Source organism: Grus americana, chromosome 5 (genome assembly GCF_028858705.1).
Source record: "Grus americana isolate bGruAme1 chromosome 5, bGruAme1.mat, whole genome shotgun sequence".
Taxonomy (NCBI): Eukaryota; Metazoa; Chordata; class Aves; order Gruiformes; family Gruidae; genus Grus; species Grus americana.
The window spans coordinates 58,555,408-58,572,443 of NC_072856.1; the positions used below are offsets into that span (position 1 = coordinate 58,555,408).

General features: G+C 37.8%; 1 protein-coding gene across 8 annotated transcripts in view; it reads left to right on the forward strand.

Moving 5' to 3' along the window:
• The window catches only part of WDR20 (WD repeat domain 20), a 48,864-nt gene that overhangs the window by 14,257 nt on the left and 17,571 nt on the right, over positions 1-17,036 (forward strand). For all 8 annotated transcript variants that reach the window (XR_008577221.1, XR_008577223.1, XR_008577222.1 and 5 more), the window contains exon 2: positions 14,997-15,179. Coding sequence is in view for 5 of the 8 variants with exons in the window: in XM_054826130.1 (XP_054682105.1) it covers positions 14,997-15,179 (183 nt within the window). In the remaining 3 variants the exon portion in view is untranslated. The remainder of the gene's footprint in view (positions 1-14,996; positions 15,180-17,036) is intronic.

A 17,036-nucleotide genomic window follows, 5' to 3' on the forward strand; every position in this document is an offset into this window, starting at 1 on the left:
ATACCAATTTTTTAGAGGAAAAAAAAGGTTCAAAGCTCAAGTGAAAGTAATTGCTTTGAAGGTGTGACTGACTAGGACACTAGTCCAACAGGTCAGGTAACTTTCTGTGTGTGTGCGCGTATGGGGAGGAGATTAACAACTCAGAGATGACGCTATCATTAAGTCATGCAATGTTTCCAGTTTGTTCTGTATTTTGGGAGCCATCTCAAAACAGCCTGCCAGCTCTGATTTAAATGAGTGTCACCTTTAACAGGTATAATTTTCTAACCAGTTTTACTTAGAGCTGAGCCAATTTAAACCATTTCCCAGTGAAAGTAACTTACTAAGTGTTTAATAAGTATCCCAGCTGAGCCCATGAACTGAATGAGACCAGTTGCTGAACTGTGCCAGAATGTGTGGTTTTACTTGGAATCCATTTGGTATTTACATACCTATTTTGATTATTTTAATGTGTTTCTTACATCTAGTCTATGTATCTTACCTTTGTTCAACTCATCTGAATTATGCCTCATTCAGCATTAAAAACAGGTGAGAAAGGACTGATTGTAAGTGTAGGCAACTGTGACTAGACTGTAGGAGTAGGAGGAAATGAAAAGATCCACTGGAGGATAAGGAACAAGGAGGGGATCAGAAAGATAACCATTACTTTTTTACTTTAGAGCTGTGAATCTGCTATAACTTACTAGAATGTAACAATTGAGAAAGGAATTACAGTTAACTAAGCATAAATCTTAAGTGAACCTTGTGGAACTTAATTATGAAGTGTAGTTAAGGAAAGAGATAATTGTTATAGTACACCTCACTTTTGAGGAACTGAGAAAATTAAGAGACTAAAATATGTGCTTCATTGCATTCCAGGCTTTACAGAAGAAAATATATTTTTTATGCAATATGTGACAATATTGCAGCATGAGCTTTATTTAATGCCTGTGAATATTTGTTATGCTCTCTAATATTCTGAAGTCAGTTGGTTTTAATTCACCATATTCCTAACAGTGAAAACTTCTGCTAAAAGCCCTTTGGCTGCCTGTGACTCCAGTGACAGGCAGGTATTTTCTTAAGGCTTACTCTTGATTGTATTTATGTAGAGAAAAACATTCAAGAGCACTACTCACTAATACCAGAATAGTATCTGAAGTGAAACTTCACTGGAAAAAATACATAGTTAGGGAATTTTTGCTTCAGCCATAAAACTTTGAAAAGATTATAACCAGGGTGTAATCTTGATTACGAGCTGAGCCAGCTTGTGATACAGCTGTTGAAGGCAGGAGGCGATAAATGCAATTCAAAGATGTATCAAATGAGGTTTGCCAATAGAAATAAGGAAGTATCTTTAGTGCCATTGTACAAGGCATTGAAAAGATGGCTTTAATATTGTACGAAATTCTAGTTGCTTGTGTTGATGAAGGTGATTTTTCAGCTCCTGCTACTGGGAAACGATGGTGTCTAATGTAAAACTGGAGAAAGAGTGTGATTTTAATTAGCTGAGCAAAGCAATCACTGTTTCTTAAAGCTCTAAAAGAAAGAAGAGAAGAAAGAAGGGGGAGAATAAATAATACAAAACTTTCCCTAGATGTATGAGAGACATTGCTAGATCTCCCACGAATCCCAGTCATGCAAAATTCACAATCAATTCAGAAGGATCATGCTCTCTTGACTAGCCCTGCTGTAAGCTATTGCCAATAGTTGAACTGCATAATGAAAATACTGTGGTGTCATAGGCTACATAGTCTATGGGAAGTACAGAACAGATTTTAAGAAAGAGCAAAGCATTTCATCCAGCAACTTTAGAGCTGAGCCAGATGAACAGAATGAAGAAAATAGTTGGGTTTGTGTCACAAAAATATGTGTGGTGCCTAGTGAGGCTATCTTACTGGCTTTTAGATCTAGAAGAGGAAATGAAGTGCAAGATACTGAGGAGCTGGAGACACTAAAGTCCAATGAAAGTTCACCTGACTCAGCATGTTCTTTCCATGACATCTGCAATGTTTTATGGTAACAGTATCTCAGTAGTTTTGTAAGGAAGCTTCAGGGGGTTTTGTTTAGGTTTTCAGATTTTTTTGGAGATGGTTCTCCAAAATGCAGATTGTAAGTCTGCATTTACACAGCAGGCATTGAAGGTCAGAACTATTCCATCCTATCTTTAACCATGAGCAGAGTAAAGGATGAGGTTTTCTTGAATAACATCATCAGGTAATAGTGGGTACATAAATTTATTATAAAAAGAGGTGAGCAGCCAACCTTTACTTCTTTTTATCATATGGAGTAGTGAGACTGAAAAAAACCTAAGCAGTAAACATTTTTTTGTTTCAAATTTTCCTAATCTGTACTTTATTTACTTTTAAATAAATTTTAGTATGGTAAGGTATTTGATATGCTTCCTGGGAATTAGGGAAGATTCCATGTGCTTAAAACAGATGCTTTCTTATTCATGATCCTGTATTTGAGGTGAATATTTGAAGAAAGTTTTCTTCAAAATGGAAACTTAAGAAAAGCTAACACCTATAGCTTGGCTTTGCCCTGCTAATGTTAATCCTAGAACTTCAAGTAAGTTAGTCAGTTACCTGGCCCCTCTTGCACCAGAACAGAATGGTTTTCCACCGGGGTACAAGCTTTAATCTATGGAAACTTTCTCATTTCCATGCACTCTTGGAACAAATTTTCCTTTCTGCCATGAATGCAAAGTCTTGATTCATGGGAGAGAAGATAGTGTCAAATAGACACTCTTTGCTGTTCTAGTGTAGCTCCTTATGTAGTGAATATACTTCGTTCCTCACATCTGAGTGCATTCTTTTTATTTGATAGCTATTTATGCACAGCTTTGGCAATAAAATTTCCCCATTGTCCTCCCATCTTAAACAACAGCAAAAATCCTTTGAGGCTTGTAATAGTTAATAAGGTGATTCCTCTAGTATGAGAATTGCTTCCTTTGCTCTTTGGAATACATTAGGATGTTAATGTATCTTGATCAACATGCAGCACTAAACAGTTAAACAGAATTTCAAGTAGAGGCTCAGGCTGCTTGGTTACCATGGCAAACACAGTAGGAAATTCATGCTAAAGTTTGGAAACTAAGATACACAAAAGAAAACTTGTAAACTGAAACAATCACTTTGGAGAACAAATGTAATTGTTTAGATTTTACTAGAGTCCCTTTTCCAAAGAATACTGTCTTAAAATCCTATTTTATCAAGCAAATTTTAATTGGCAGTTTGGAGTTTTGCACAAAGCAGGCAATATTCACAAGCAGAGAAGAGTGACGTTCTTTGTTGGCTTGCCCTCTAACTGTAAGGGCATTGAGTGAACAGAATAGCCTCTTGGAGACAGATAAATTACTTAAGTACTGTAATCAAGGTTGACATATTTTCAGTGTGCCATGTCTTGTTTAACAGATGTGACCAGTATAGTGTGTGTGTATATATAATGATTTGTCTATGTTAATAATTGTTAGATCATATATATATAATCCATATATATATTTAATGATTTGTGTATGTTAAAGATCTTGAGTATTTAATTAACTTTCCCACAGTTGTTTGTCTTAAGGCTGAAACAAAGATCTGTATGTTGGTGTTTTAATGGGGTGATTCTCAGTTTGATTGTTTCCCTGTTTCATCATCTGTCTGTGAACACAGTATTTCATATTGCAGTCCTGTCAGTATGTTGTGGCAAACTGACATTATTGCATGTGACTTGCTGTACAGTTTTCCATGGGTGTGGTCACATGCAAATCAGTTATTTTCGCCTTCTGAATGTAAATTAGTATGTGTATTTACATGTATCTTTTCCTAAATCTTATGCCCCAAAGGGTAAGCTGTTATGTAGAAAGGCCATTCTGTGGCTTGAGAGACTACTAAAAACTCACTGAAGATCAAGGCTAGACTCATAGTTGGACATTGAGATTGTGTGCACCTACCCTGACATGTGGCTGAACCTCATCGCTTTATACATTGCATAATCTGGATCCGAGATTGTTAGATAGTTGGAGGCTAAGGGAAAGCAGTTTAGATTGTTGTTATTATTGAGAAACTATGATTAATTTGCTTCTGCCTTTATAGGACATGGTGACTTGGGAAGGAAGGCTTGATGTCGTGATTACAAGGAAGTGGTGTTACTGGAACATGAAGTGTTGAAGGTGATGGAACAAGCAGTTTAGTATTAGGCTGAAATGGCGTTCAGGAGTTCTCATGAGTTTTAAGTGTAAAGAGGCCGAGTTGCAGACTTGTTACAAATAGTAACTGTTATATTGAATTACAGGTTAGTCTGTGCTTTTTGCTGACATCTTTAAAAAGGATTTACTGATTGCTTTATAATTAAAACAAAAGTAGAATGTGAAAACATCTGCAAGTTTATACCAGGGTTTAACTGGGAGGCCACAGGAAGTGAACTGTGCCATTGATTAGCCACAGTAAATAAAAATTGAAATAGCTTTCATCCCACTAAGTTTAATATATGGTAATTTATAGTTCTGTGGTACATCTGTAACTTCAGGAAAAGAAATAAAGGAGAAAAGCAGCAGAAATTGAAGGTGGACTGATTTGACTGACTAACTGTCAAGGCAAGAGGCAATTGTAAGAAACTTGGGAGATGCGGTTATGCTAGGTGAATGAGCAGGACTGTTGGTTCTCACTAATCTTTTGGTGGCACACACTGGAGGGAAAAACTTGAGTCAGTTTGGAACCACTACATAAAAAGAAGAGGGAATTGCTATGATGACTGCTTTAATCAATCAATATTTGAGTCTTATTTTTTCTTTATTATAAGAAATGGAATGGGGAAGAATATTAGAAACAAGAATGGAGTAAATCATATTGCATTGTATAAATCAGTAGATCCATCTGTAAGTGTTCATACAGGCCTAAAAAAAAAAGATTATTACAAAGAGATTCAGAGAAATGGTGAAAATTGTGATAGCTGAAAACTTCCATGGAAATACTGAAAAGGATGCGACTGCTTATTCTTGTAAGCAATATAAGTGCTGTGTATATAAGAAATGTTAGACATCATTGTCTCTTCCTGGGAATACGAAGGTATTGAGTAGAATCAGAGGGGAACAAAATTCAGAACTGATACTTTTTTCCACATATTTAATTTTATCAGGATGTGTTGCTTCGGTCATCTAAGTAAATAATGAAAAGAAGATGGGTGTTTAAAAAAAAATAATCTGGCAATATTTGCAATTCCATGCAGTAGTTACTGAAAAAAAAATCCTGTAAAGGGTTATTAAACCTCCATATTTGCAATTTAAATGGCTTCCTGAAAGAAATCTAGGATGGGCAATAAGCCATTAATGCAGCTGACTTCTTGAACTTACTTCTGGAACATGTATCTGCCCACTGTTGAAGAAATGGTACTGGAGTAAAAAAAAATCTTGCATTGTAGTCCAGTTCTGCAGTCCATGATTATGAAATATGTATGTACCATGACTTGTTAAATCTGTGTCTTAATTTTTATGCCAGTGAGGGAGAGACCAGTATAAATAGTGACCTGGCACCCATGGTTTATTAATAGCCCTGAGAGATCATTGTTTTGAACTTAAAACTGCACAGTGAGATGTCTTTCTTGCATATCTCCTTAAAAAGAGCTGAGTGGGGGGAGAAGAGGAGGAAGGTGTCTGCATTGCATGCAGAACATACGTGATTCTGAATTAGGTTTAGGTTGGAGAGATTTTTATCCACCAGGCTGAGCTACAGTTGAGCCAAAATTCTGTAGACTAGCCAGTGGGAAGAGACAATAATACTGATATCGTGCCTTCTTTGCCTTCTTCCTATTAAAAAAAAAAAAGGCAACTAATTGCTTAAACCAAAATAGAATATCTAATTCAGTTCATGTCTGTTGGGACTGTGTGATACAGTGACTACGTTCAGAGTTGTTTGAGTTTAACCAGCCTGTTTACAGATTTAGTATGGCCAAGCACATAACATTGAAGTCATAGTCTCAATTTCTGTCTGAATTGATCATGTTGTTAACTGACACCCACAATAAAGTGAACTTTGCAAAAGGAACTGCGAAATACTACTTTTGTTAACTGTTCTTCAGTGTGGGTTTCTAAGTGGTTTTTTTGATGTTCAAGAACAAATTAAAGCTCTTGTGTTCTTTCTGTATCATAGTAAAGCAGTATTGTGCAAAGTGTGATTTAAAAATTGGAGTGCTTCTAGGGAGGAAAGGGACAGATATTTTTTTTTCTGCAGGTGTAAAAAATTTAACTTTTTTTAAAGCAAATACCTTTTGAAAAGTTAACAATGTCATGTTGCTTCCCTGAAGTTTTAGTGATTTGATTATAGTGCAGCTGAAGATTGCTCGAGTTACTTGGAGTGCTTCCAGTCTACTTCCTGGAGGGAGCAGGCTGTTCGGTTTCTTTCAGAGATGATAAGCACTGCTTTCAGACTTTTTCAGGACTAACCAGGACTTGCTCTGGAGAGCTGTGCTGAGGGTTGTGGTCCGTTCATTAGAACACTTTGGGTCTGACCTTGCTCTTTGAACAGCACTGTCACAAGTTGTACCTTTTGGTCTTCCACACAAAAGGAGCAGTGACAGCATGGGTGTAAATTTTACCAAATGAGTAATGCGTTGAACTGAAAATGCTTTAAGTTTCTAAAGGAACAATTTCAGTGACTTGAGACCTCTGTTGAGTTGTGACAGATGGAAGCAGCAGCACTGTTCTCTGCTCAGAAGACAGAGGAGGTATTTTTGCGTGGAGGGGTTCAAAACCTTGTTTCAATTTACCTCAGCCTTCCTGGCCTACAGTAGTTCAAATGTGTTAACATTCCTGTCCTACTTTAATGCCCTTTGCCCAGTTTTACAGAGAAACAAAGGGTAAGTTGATTCTGTATGCACCTGTGAAGCAAATGGGGGTTTGGGTTTGCAAAAAAAAAAAAAAAAAAAAAAAATTTCTTTTTTGGGGAGTCTGCTGTTTGGGGCTTTTGAAGTCTTTTAAAATAAAAATGTCTACTTTTTCTAGAATTATTGGTTGACTGGTGCTTTCACCTTACATAAGCGCATCCTATTGGAAGTTATCTATACTGTAACCAGATAAATATTTTGGTTTATAGCCTTACTAAAATGGAGTTAACATTGTTATGGTAGATTGTAAATCAAACAGTCCTTTCTGCATGCTGTTTATGATGTTCACATCCACTTTCTTGATCTTGCCAATTATATAACCGTTGGTTCAGTTAATATCATGTAGATTTATTTCAAACCAGTGTGTGCTCTTTCCTCTGTTTAAGTGCTTAGAATAATTCTTCTGGAAACAGAATATGATTATTTTATTGGATGTTTCAGAAAACTAAACTGATCTTTGCCTAAATACGAATTTATGTCCAGTTGTCTGGACTAGAGCTTTTATCTTAATGTATGTTGTCATAGTTGTCTGCTGTATGAATAAATGCTGAAATTTTATTAAGTAATGCATTTCTCCTTTCAAAAGTCATGTATGTCTTGTATGGCCCCAAGTGCAGGTTAAATCTAGAAGGGAGAAGAATATCAAGTAGCTTCCCAAATTTGCAAGCAGCTTTGTACAAAACTGATCTTTAAGACTTTGTTATGGATGAACTGTGTAGAACACTTGAAAAAAATTAGGTTAAATAAAATTACTTGGTGTCCCTGTTTTACTAACAGAGCTGTTCTTATACAGTATCCTAGAAACTCTGTCACATGCTGTAAGTGTTCCTGTTCAGCATTTAACGAAGTGCTTTGTAACTTATAAAAAACCTTCTGCAAAGATACAGGAATGCATTTATGAGGAACAGTGTTGTTCAGGAGGGTAAATGTTCTGTTGAGTGGAAATAAATCTTGAAATGCTTTTATTGGAAGCAGGTATAAATGCAAATTATTTTAAACTTTGAGATCTTTCAAAATATGTATTAGAAAAAGTGCATCAGAAGATATGCCACTGAAGCCAAATTAATAATGATCAGGACTTGAAGATTAGGATCTTAAGATTTATGAAAGTAAAAAGGGCAGAAATTGGCAGCTATGTCTTCTGGAGACTTTCTAGAGAAAGGAAGCTATAGAGAGATACCTTAATGGAAAGTCTTTGAGGCAGTGTGTTAAAAGTAGCAGATTTTTTTCCCCTGCCTGCTAATTTTTTTATCCCAATTCTTTAGTTTTCAATTTTCAAAATTCATATTGTCCAGTGCAACTTTTGTCCCTTTCTCATAGGTACTCTTGCCTTCAGTTAGAGAGGAATAAGGGAAAGTGAATATGTCTGCTTATTTTTAGTGTTAGTTCATACTTGCCATTACATTAGTTGGCAGCAACTCCAGCATTGGTTGTGCTGTTGTGTTAAGCTATTGGTGCTTCAATTCATAGAGTTGAAAGTTTAGCTAAATTTTAAAAGCAAAATTAAAAATGAAATACTAATTCTCTTGAGGTTTAAAAATGTGACTTTAATATAAAGCAGGTGCATTGAATGCAATGTTGCAAAATAAAGACATAAAATTTTTCTGTCATTAATGGCTTTGCAAGGCTTAGGAGACACTTAAAACTAGTCTGTGTGTACACAAAAGACACCTGTTATGCAACCCTTAAAGCTAAGCACATCACTCGGGTATGGAAGAAGCAGCTCTTACTTAAGAAACCTGTTGTAGCTATGTATAAATAGGACAACTTTACAAATGGTGATTGTCTGCTGGCTTTTTATAGAATCCTGAAGAGAATTAATTTTTTTTTTTATTTATAACTGTTCCCAGAAGCTTTCAAATTAGTTTTTAAGTTTTCTGGGGGCTTCTAAAGTGGCCCTGAATGTGTGTTCACTTGTACACTACCCAAAAGACTTGTGCTGTTGAAGAGATCCTGGGACTGATGTGAGTTCTTGCCAGGCTTTAAACTTTCTACTGAGAAAGCTAAGGTCAGCTGTCTGTCAGCTTACGTGCAGTTATGTTTGTAGAAGCAAGTTTATTACTGATTGGCTATGGCACTGTCAGCTCCACTGAGGAATGCATTATTAGGGCTTTATAGTTGCGGGAAGTGTTGCCTGGACTTTCTGTTGTGTATCTCATATAAATTAAGCAGAACTTTTGCTCTACATCAATGTTCATTATAGGGAAAGACAACTAACTTGTTTCTCTAGTTTCCTTCCTGCATGAAGTTCCTTTAAGACATAAAGCAGATCTGTTAAGTAAGCTGGGAGTGGCCATGTTGCTGCTGCTTTGGTTGATGCTAAGGTTAGGATCTCAGGGTCATTCAGGTTGGAAGGGACCTTTTGAGAGTCTCTAGTCTAACCTCCTGCCCAAAGCAGGGTCAGCTATGAGCAGCTTGAAGTAACTACAAATGATTCTATTACTAATAAAGTGAGCTGTATTTGGGCTCTACAAAATAAAATCTGGAAATCTACTCCTTTGATAATTAAGTAGAGGGATTTCCAGTGTGAAGTATTGAAGCTTGTATTTCTGGCAGATCCAGAGGCATGACCAGCATGTTGAGGGAGGAAATTCTCCCACTACTATTCTACTCCACCTCATGAAACCCCACCTGGAGTACTGTGTTCAGCTCTGGGGTCCCCAGCATAAGAAGGACATGGAGCTGTTGGAACGAGTTCAGAGGAGGCCACAAGGATGATCTGAGGGCTGGAGCACCTCTCCTACGAAGACAGGCTGAGAGAGTTGGTGGTGTTCAGCCTGGAGGCGAGAAAGCTCCAAGGAGACCTTGTTGCAGCCTTCCAGTACCTAAAGGGGCCTACAAGAAAGATGGGGAGGGACTGTTTACAAGGGCAGTGATAGGACAGGGGGTAATGGCCTTAAGCTGAAGGAGGGTAGATTTAGATTAGGTATTAGGAAGAAATTCTTTACTGTGAGGGTGGTGAGGCACTGGAACAGGTTGCCCAGAGAAGTTGTGGCTGCCCCTGGATCCCTGGAAGTGTTCAAGGCCAGGTTGGATGGGGCTTTGCGCAACCTGGTCTGGTGGAGGGTGTCCCTGCCCATGGCAGGGGGGTTGGAACTAGATGATCTTTTAAGGTTCCTTCCAACCCAAATTGTTCTATGATGAAACACTTGTGTACAGAAACAATGAACAGAGTTCACCAGAAAATTCTGCAAAAGCTCCTAAGATACAGCTTTCCTGCCATGTTCCTCAACTTTCTCTGTCCTTCAGTTAGCTCTGCAGGAAGGAAAGGGAGACCAGCACAGACATTGAGGAGGAATAAACAAGCTGTAAGGGGCCTACTGGTTTAGGTTTTCTCTGTCCTTGCTAAAACAGTGAGCAAGTTTGTCCTGGAAGACACTGTTCACTAGGGGATACTGTAAGGCAAAGTGCTGCAGCAAGGGTTACCTTGCCTCTTTTTTTCAGCTAGGGTTTAAAGAGCACCTGTGAAGTTCAAAAAGTTCACTTAGTAATAATTCTAAGAGTTGATTTCTCATGTTACTTGTATACCATTATAACAAACACAGCTTTCTTAAATTGTTCTGTTTATAGACCAGGGACCATTAAATCACTGGACAGCAAGGTATTGAAGAGATACCAAGCTACAAGTAATAAGTTGTGAATTCCAAGCTCCAGAAATGCTGAGGAAATTGTTTTTAAAAGTATAGTATCTTGGTTCTTTGTGTATTCTTTTTTATTTTGCGCTAGAGCTCTACATACATAGCCAATCTGTAATCTGCTGTTCAAGATCAATTATTTTTCTGGACAAGAGAGATTTTTCTTAAGAGCATTTTTAGAAGTAAAATTTTTATTAAATGTTTGCCCTCGCTTCCAGGCTTACAGACCTAATATTCTGTCTCAATCTCTTATAAGTATGACCCATTGAAAGCCAGTCTCCTGGCAAATGTGATATTAAATACTGTTAAGTATCTAAAGGGAGCGTTTTGATGACTACACTTGAAATTATCCAAGATAAGTGAATAAATAACTCCTTTTCTTTCTGATCTTGGAGATATTTTTTAGCTTGGAAAGAAATGTAGCAGCTATGATACATTTCATTCAACTAAAATTTGCAGAAAGCTGCAGATATAAGTTAGGAAAAGAAAAGATACAGGAAGAAATCACATCTGTCAAGGACCATGATTATTTCAAATCAGCATTTAATGTGATTCATTGTTTGGGAAGTCTTAGTATGAAAGCTCTAAGTCTCAGATCAATAGTACATAAAAAGAATGAATCTTGGACAGATGTTAATCTGGCTGTGACCTTAGAATTACATACAGCTACAGAACCAAGGTTATTGATGCCCATCCTAATTGGACATTTCAAACATCAGAATCTGAAAACTTAAATATTTGCTTCAGACTGAGGTAAATGATTCCCCCCGCCCTGTTTTCTTCTTAGTGTTTAGGTATTTAAAGCTGTGGTTAAGATGTTCCATTTTACTGTCTTTCTGCTGGAAGTTATGATTCAGGGTGAATAGGCAACTGCTAGACTGTTGGATTTTTATTTTTTTTCCTCCCTATGCCAGCAGAGTGGGGGTAATTTTGTTAAAATAGCATGCTGTGAGAGTTAACTAAATGGGACTAGGAAGTCCCCAAAACATTTACATGGTTCATGTTTTATTATGAGTATGAATTCATCAGAGAGAACCAAATGGCAAAGTTGGTCAATTTTTCTTCTGTGAGTGTGAGGTTCTCTACAGAGTTTTAATCTGTTCAAAGACAGAACTTGGAAGCTGTTGATGCCCAGGGTACACCAATTTAGTTCAGCTGTATCACTGACTGTAGACAGGTGGTGTGTGAGATTCCTTGTGTTCTTGTTGCCTGATAACAATTATTCCTTGTTCCTTTGCCCAAGGGGTATTTGAAATACCACTGTATATTGGAAGGAACAGACTTCTAACGCAGATACCGGTTGGCCCAGGTGTTAATACCAGGGTCTTGGTTAGCTAAGATGTACCTCAATGGCTTGCACAGATTTTTATTCGAAGGAAGGATGGTATTGATTCTTAGCCTTGCATTAAATGCCCCAACCTTCTTTCAGATGTGATTATAAAGTATTGCTCTCATCATGAATCATCCACAGTGGAGTGAGTTTCTCAAAGGAGACAGGCTGGAATAGTGCTGAGTGTTTTTCAGAAGAAAATCTTGAAGGAACTGGGACAGGAAGCATGCAAATAGCTTGCTACCAGCTCAAGTAGGGGTGAGGGTGCCTGATCCTGTGCTTTTAACCTCCACGTTTGGTAACACTTAATTCCAAGATCTTTCTATTCTCTTTCAAAGTACATCACTATTCTTCTGAGAGGGGGGCTGTTCACATCACCTTGTTCAGTAAATAGTGTCATGTCCTAGGGTTTGACAGTTACGGACTCAGATCTCATGTAAAAGCTCTTTTCTGAGTATCAGATCATCCACAGAGTCCATTTGCTATTGCTATTTAGTGGTGAGCTAATGAAATGCTGAGTCCCAAACGTGATTGAATTTTATGAGTAAACGCTTTTCTTGTTCTTACCAAAATCCAATAGCGACCTTCAACTGTGCAGAAATAAAGAAAATGTCTCCTAGTTCTTATGCTCATTGATTCTACCCTGTCTTTTAATTAAGAGAGATCAAGACCAAAGGAGTACTTTTGTGCTTGTAGATTTGTCTTATCTCCGTAAGACAACTATTTTATAACTGAAAACACTAGCTGCATGGAAATAAAAGGCGGGGCATCACTGTCAGTAGAAGCTTGGTTAATTCTGGGTTGAATTAGTTTATTTATACTCCATTTAAGTTCAGACAGATTGTCACTGCCATCTGGCTCTCAGAGAACAGCTAGAACAAGCATAGTGAAGTCTGTGCTTAGATTTAATTTATCAGAATTTCATGCCTTGCTAGATCTGTTATTAGACAATTTCAGAAGATGAGGAACTTCAGTTCTCCAAATTTGTTGCACAACAAAAACAAAAGCTAGTGATACAAAACCTCAACCAGACAAAAGATCAAGATACGGTTCCAATCTGAAAAGAGCCACCTGTTGATTCTTTGTTGCTTGAAAGGATAGTGAGGACTCAGAAGAACCACCTGGGAATACCTGTGGTTTTTGCTGGCTTGGAGAGTCTGTGGTTCTCTGATCATTCAGCATGAATCAGGCTGAGTTCTATTTACTTTAAAAGGGATCTTCCTGCTTAGGTATTGGGTCCTGCTGGAACTGTTGTCCAGAGGACACAGCCTTGAATCCTGTAAGTTAACCTCATTAACTCTGTATTTCTTTGAGGTGTGGAGGGATGCATCTATATGTTTCTGTAGAACGGTCTTCCAGATAGAAACATGTCAATTTTGAGAGTTATCTCTTGATAACCCCATCCCTGGAAGTGTTTAAGACCAGGTTGGATGAGGCTTTGGGCAACCTGGTCTAGTGGAGGGTGTTCCTGCCTGAGGCAGGGGGGTTGGAACTAGGTGATCTTTAAGGTCCCTTCCAACCCAAACCATTCTATGATTCTATGGTATCACTTATTTTGTATTGATACAGGACAAGGGACTGTTGCACACTGTAAAAGATAACTGCCTTAGGCCTCTAGGGTTTGATCTTTCAGCTTCAAATTACAGATTTACATCTGTCTGTGAATGCTCCTTGGTAGGCATGCACCTTATCCTATGATCTCCCAGTAGAGCCAGTATTCTATTTAAGTTCTCCTTGAAAAGGTATTGCTAATATTCTTTTTTAGCTTATAATAGATCTCTGGGCTCTGGAGAATAACTTTTTAATCTGCTGACTTTAGAAGTTGAAATACATCATCTCATTTTGGAGTTTTCAACCAGGAGGCCATACACCTGATTAAACTGGTTTATAATATATGCTGCAAAACAGTAGTGCAACTTTAATACTGATGCGTATATATGCTTATCATGCATATCCCATAGATAAATTTGCCTCGGAAATGGCTCACCTGACATGATTCACTGTGCAGGTAGTTACAATTTTTCCCTACTGACAGGTTTAGTTTCCGTCTGTGTAGCTCCATGCACACCAAGGATTTGCTGCTCTTTAGACCTCATCCTTGAAGGTTTAATACACTGGAGTAATTTTCTCTTATGTGAAGCTTTTCCTCCTCCTCAAAGAAGTTTTATTTCTTGTATTGCTGGCCCAATTTCCTCTGCCTAAAAATACTGAAAAAGTATATATCAAAATTAGAATCGGAGTTCCAAATCACATATTGTCTCAGGTCTGTAATATTGTTGAGTATCTGCAGCTTTCTAATTACAGACTCTGAACCTAGTAAATAGGTAGTTAAAAAAAAGGTTGAACCTGATGTATGATCTTGCATATTATATGTGTGGGTTTTAATCTCTGGATGATGGAAGATTAGGTTGTCTGTTCAGAAGTGATATGGGGATAAACATGGGTTACACAACTGAGAGAGCATTTTAAATTGCTTTTCTGTTCCTTCTGACACTTCTGTGCCAGATCTTCAGTTGTTTATATTGAAGTTCCTCAGTTTTGTTAGCACTTATTTTGTCTGAGCTATATTTGAATTCTGTGTTCAGTGTCAGAAGCACAATTACTTTGTAGCTTAATGGCTTAAAATGTATTTTATAATGACAGTATCAGCATCGTGAGTCAGTGTTCTTAGAATATGATCTCCTAGGATCTAGTTGATCATTTTTTAATTGAGACCAATATCATATGTTTGCCTGCTTTGAAAGGATAGACTTACAGGAAAAGAACCAGGTGATTGAGAATATACTATTTTTAATCCAAAATTGGTTGTAATTAATATTGAGAAAGCTGCTACCAGGAAAGCAGGAGATATCTTGTCTCTGGGATGGAATGCCTCTTCTGGCAAGAGAAGCCTTCTGGGAGTAGGTTGATCTTGAGGAATCACCAGAGCCTTTGTGTTACTGAATGGTTGTCGTTGTTTTGTCAGGTGATGTAGTTCCAAAGGCTATAGTAGGTGTAGTGTTTAGCAAAACTGAAAAACACAAGTATTGCATTATATGAAAAGATAAACCTTTTGATGACATATTGGATATCTTTGATAAATACAAAGCTGCTTTTTAAACTGGGGGTTTGTAAACATTATTTGCAAATAGAACTGGTTTTGTGCACGCATTGTGATAAACTCTTAATTCTGTTTGCTCTCTTTGCAGGCTGCGGACTTGAGTAAACCAATAGACAAAAGGATATACAAAGGAACACAACCTACATGCCATGACTTCAATCACTTAACAGCCACAGCAGAAAGTGTGTCTCTTCTAGTGGGCTTCTCTGCAGGCCAGGTCCAACTTATAGACCCTATTAAAAAAGAAACTAGCAAATTATTTAATGAGGAAGTAAGTAGAAATCTTTACGTTGTTGCATGCAATGTGTTTGTGGTATTAAAGGTCCTAGATTCTCAGAGTTCTGTAGATGGCTCTGTTTGCCTATACAGCTTATGATTCAGTTGCTACCTTTGTTTCTCAGCTGTTTCATTGGCTTGGAATACCTACACAAAAGTGTTATTCATGAAGGAATCTTTTGGGGTTTAAGATTAAAAATTAGGACTTTCTAGTTTGGGTAATGCTGTAACTAATGACAGATAACTGATGGAAAAAAGGTCTACAAATCTAAATTGCTGCATATGCTCTGCAGTCAGTTGTTTCTGAGGCTTCTGGTTCTGAATGAAGAAGAAAACATTTAAGTCCCTATTTAACTAATATATTATGGTCAAAATGTTAAATAAGGTAGAAAAAACAATTTTTATGATCAGGACATTACAGGAGATACTGTCTGTATTAAGAATTCCTAAAAGCTTGCTTGGGGAAGGCTAGGATATCAAGCTGAATGCCTCACAGAAAAAGCTGAAGGCTTAAGAGGTCTTGGCCATGTAATGTTCCTGGAAGAAACTCTCCATCTGCTTTTTCTGCTGCTGTGCAACAAGGAAAGATAGAAGGGAGTGCTAGTGGCGGGGGACTAATGCCAAGTTACAAGACCACTGGCTCTGATTATCCGGTAGTATTGGCATTCTTAGAAGAGTAAGTGTCTGGATGCCTGGTAACTGGTACAATTTTTGACAGCATTTTCTGCAGAGGATAAGCTATGGGAATTTGGGTGGTTTGGGGGGATGATTGTTTTTTTGGGGTGGTGTGTGGTATTTTTTCTCCTTTTTGTGTTTTAATCAAGCTGCAGGTGAATCGTGGGGGGCTAAGAGCAAAGAGCTTTGCAGGTGTCTGGGTAAGAGTTTTACAGATGAAGTTAAGCCTTGCTCAGCTTTCAAACTGAGCCAGCATCTTTCCCACCTTGGAGAGATGTTGCCTTGCTCTGTCTTTGTGCAAAGAATATTGAAATATTGCTCTCAATGGGGACGTTTTATAATTAGAACTGCCTAATTCCTCCTCAGCTTTCTAAAAGTAGCTACATCTAGATCAGAAGAGGGGCGTTTTTCTTCTTACCTGCTTTTTCCCACCTGCTCTGTCTCTTTCTCTGCTTGTGTTGAGTGGGAAACAGTGCTGGAGAACCTTTTAATGTTGGACAGGGAAACCTAGTAGAAACCTCTGCATAAGTAGTCAAAATGTTCATTTTAGCATTGTTCTAACACTCCTCTCCCTGCACTAGTGTCACCTCCTGCCGCCCCAAAAAAACCCCACACCTCACCCCAAACAAGAAAAACCCCAAACTTTATCACTGGTGCAATTTCACCACTGGGAATGCTAGTCTGGATGTGAACAAGTTACTTGTGTAAATACAACTCTGATTTAATGTTGCATGATAATAGTGTAAGTATTACAAATGGCAGTAGAAATACTATGAACAGCTAGAGTTTCATATCACAGAGGAGTTCCCACTCTTGTAGCTGAACTATAGTTGTTTGGAGGAAAAACTTCTGCTGAAATACTTACATAAAGGTCTAATGCCTGTTTTCCGGTCTTGATGTTGTTTACTGTCTAGTGTCTGCAGTGTAAAGCTGTGCTGCAGGCTAAATAGTTCTTGTGGTAGTCCACAAATGATGGAAGCACTGAAGCCACTTTCCATTAGACTGTGTTGTCTTTTCTCTGTGCTGTAACGAGCATTACTTCACTGTGGTGGGAATACATCCTTTGATGTTTTGGTGGAAATTAAATGAGATGATCCGTTTTCTACAAAGCTAACATAAGGGTTTGCTCAGTGCTACCAAAACTATGCGCACAGTAGGCTAGAGTTAAATGACAAAT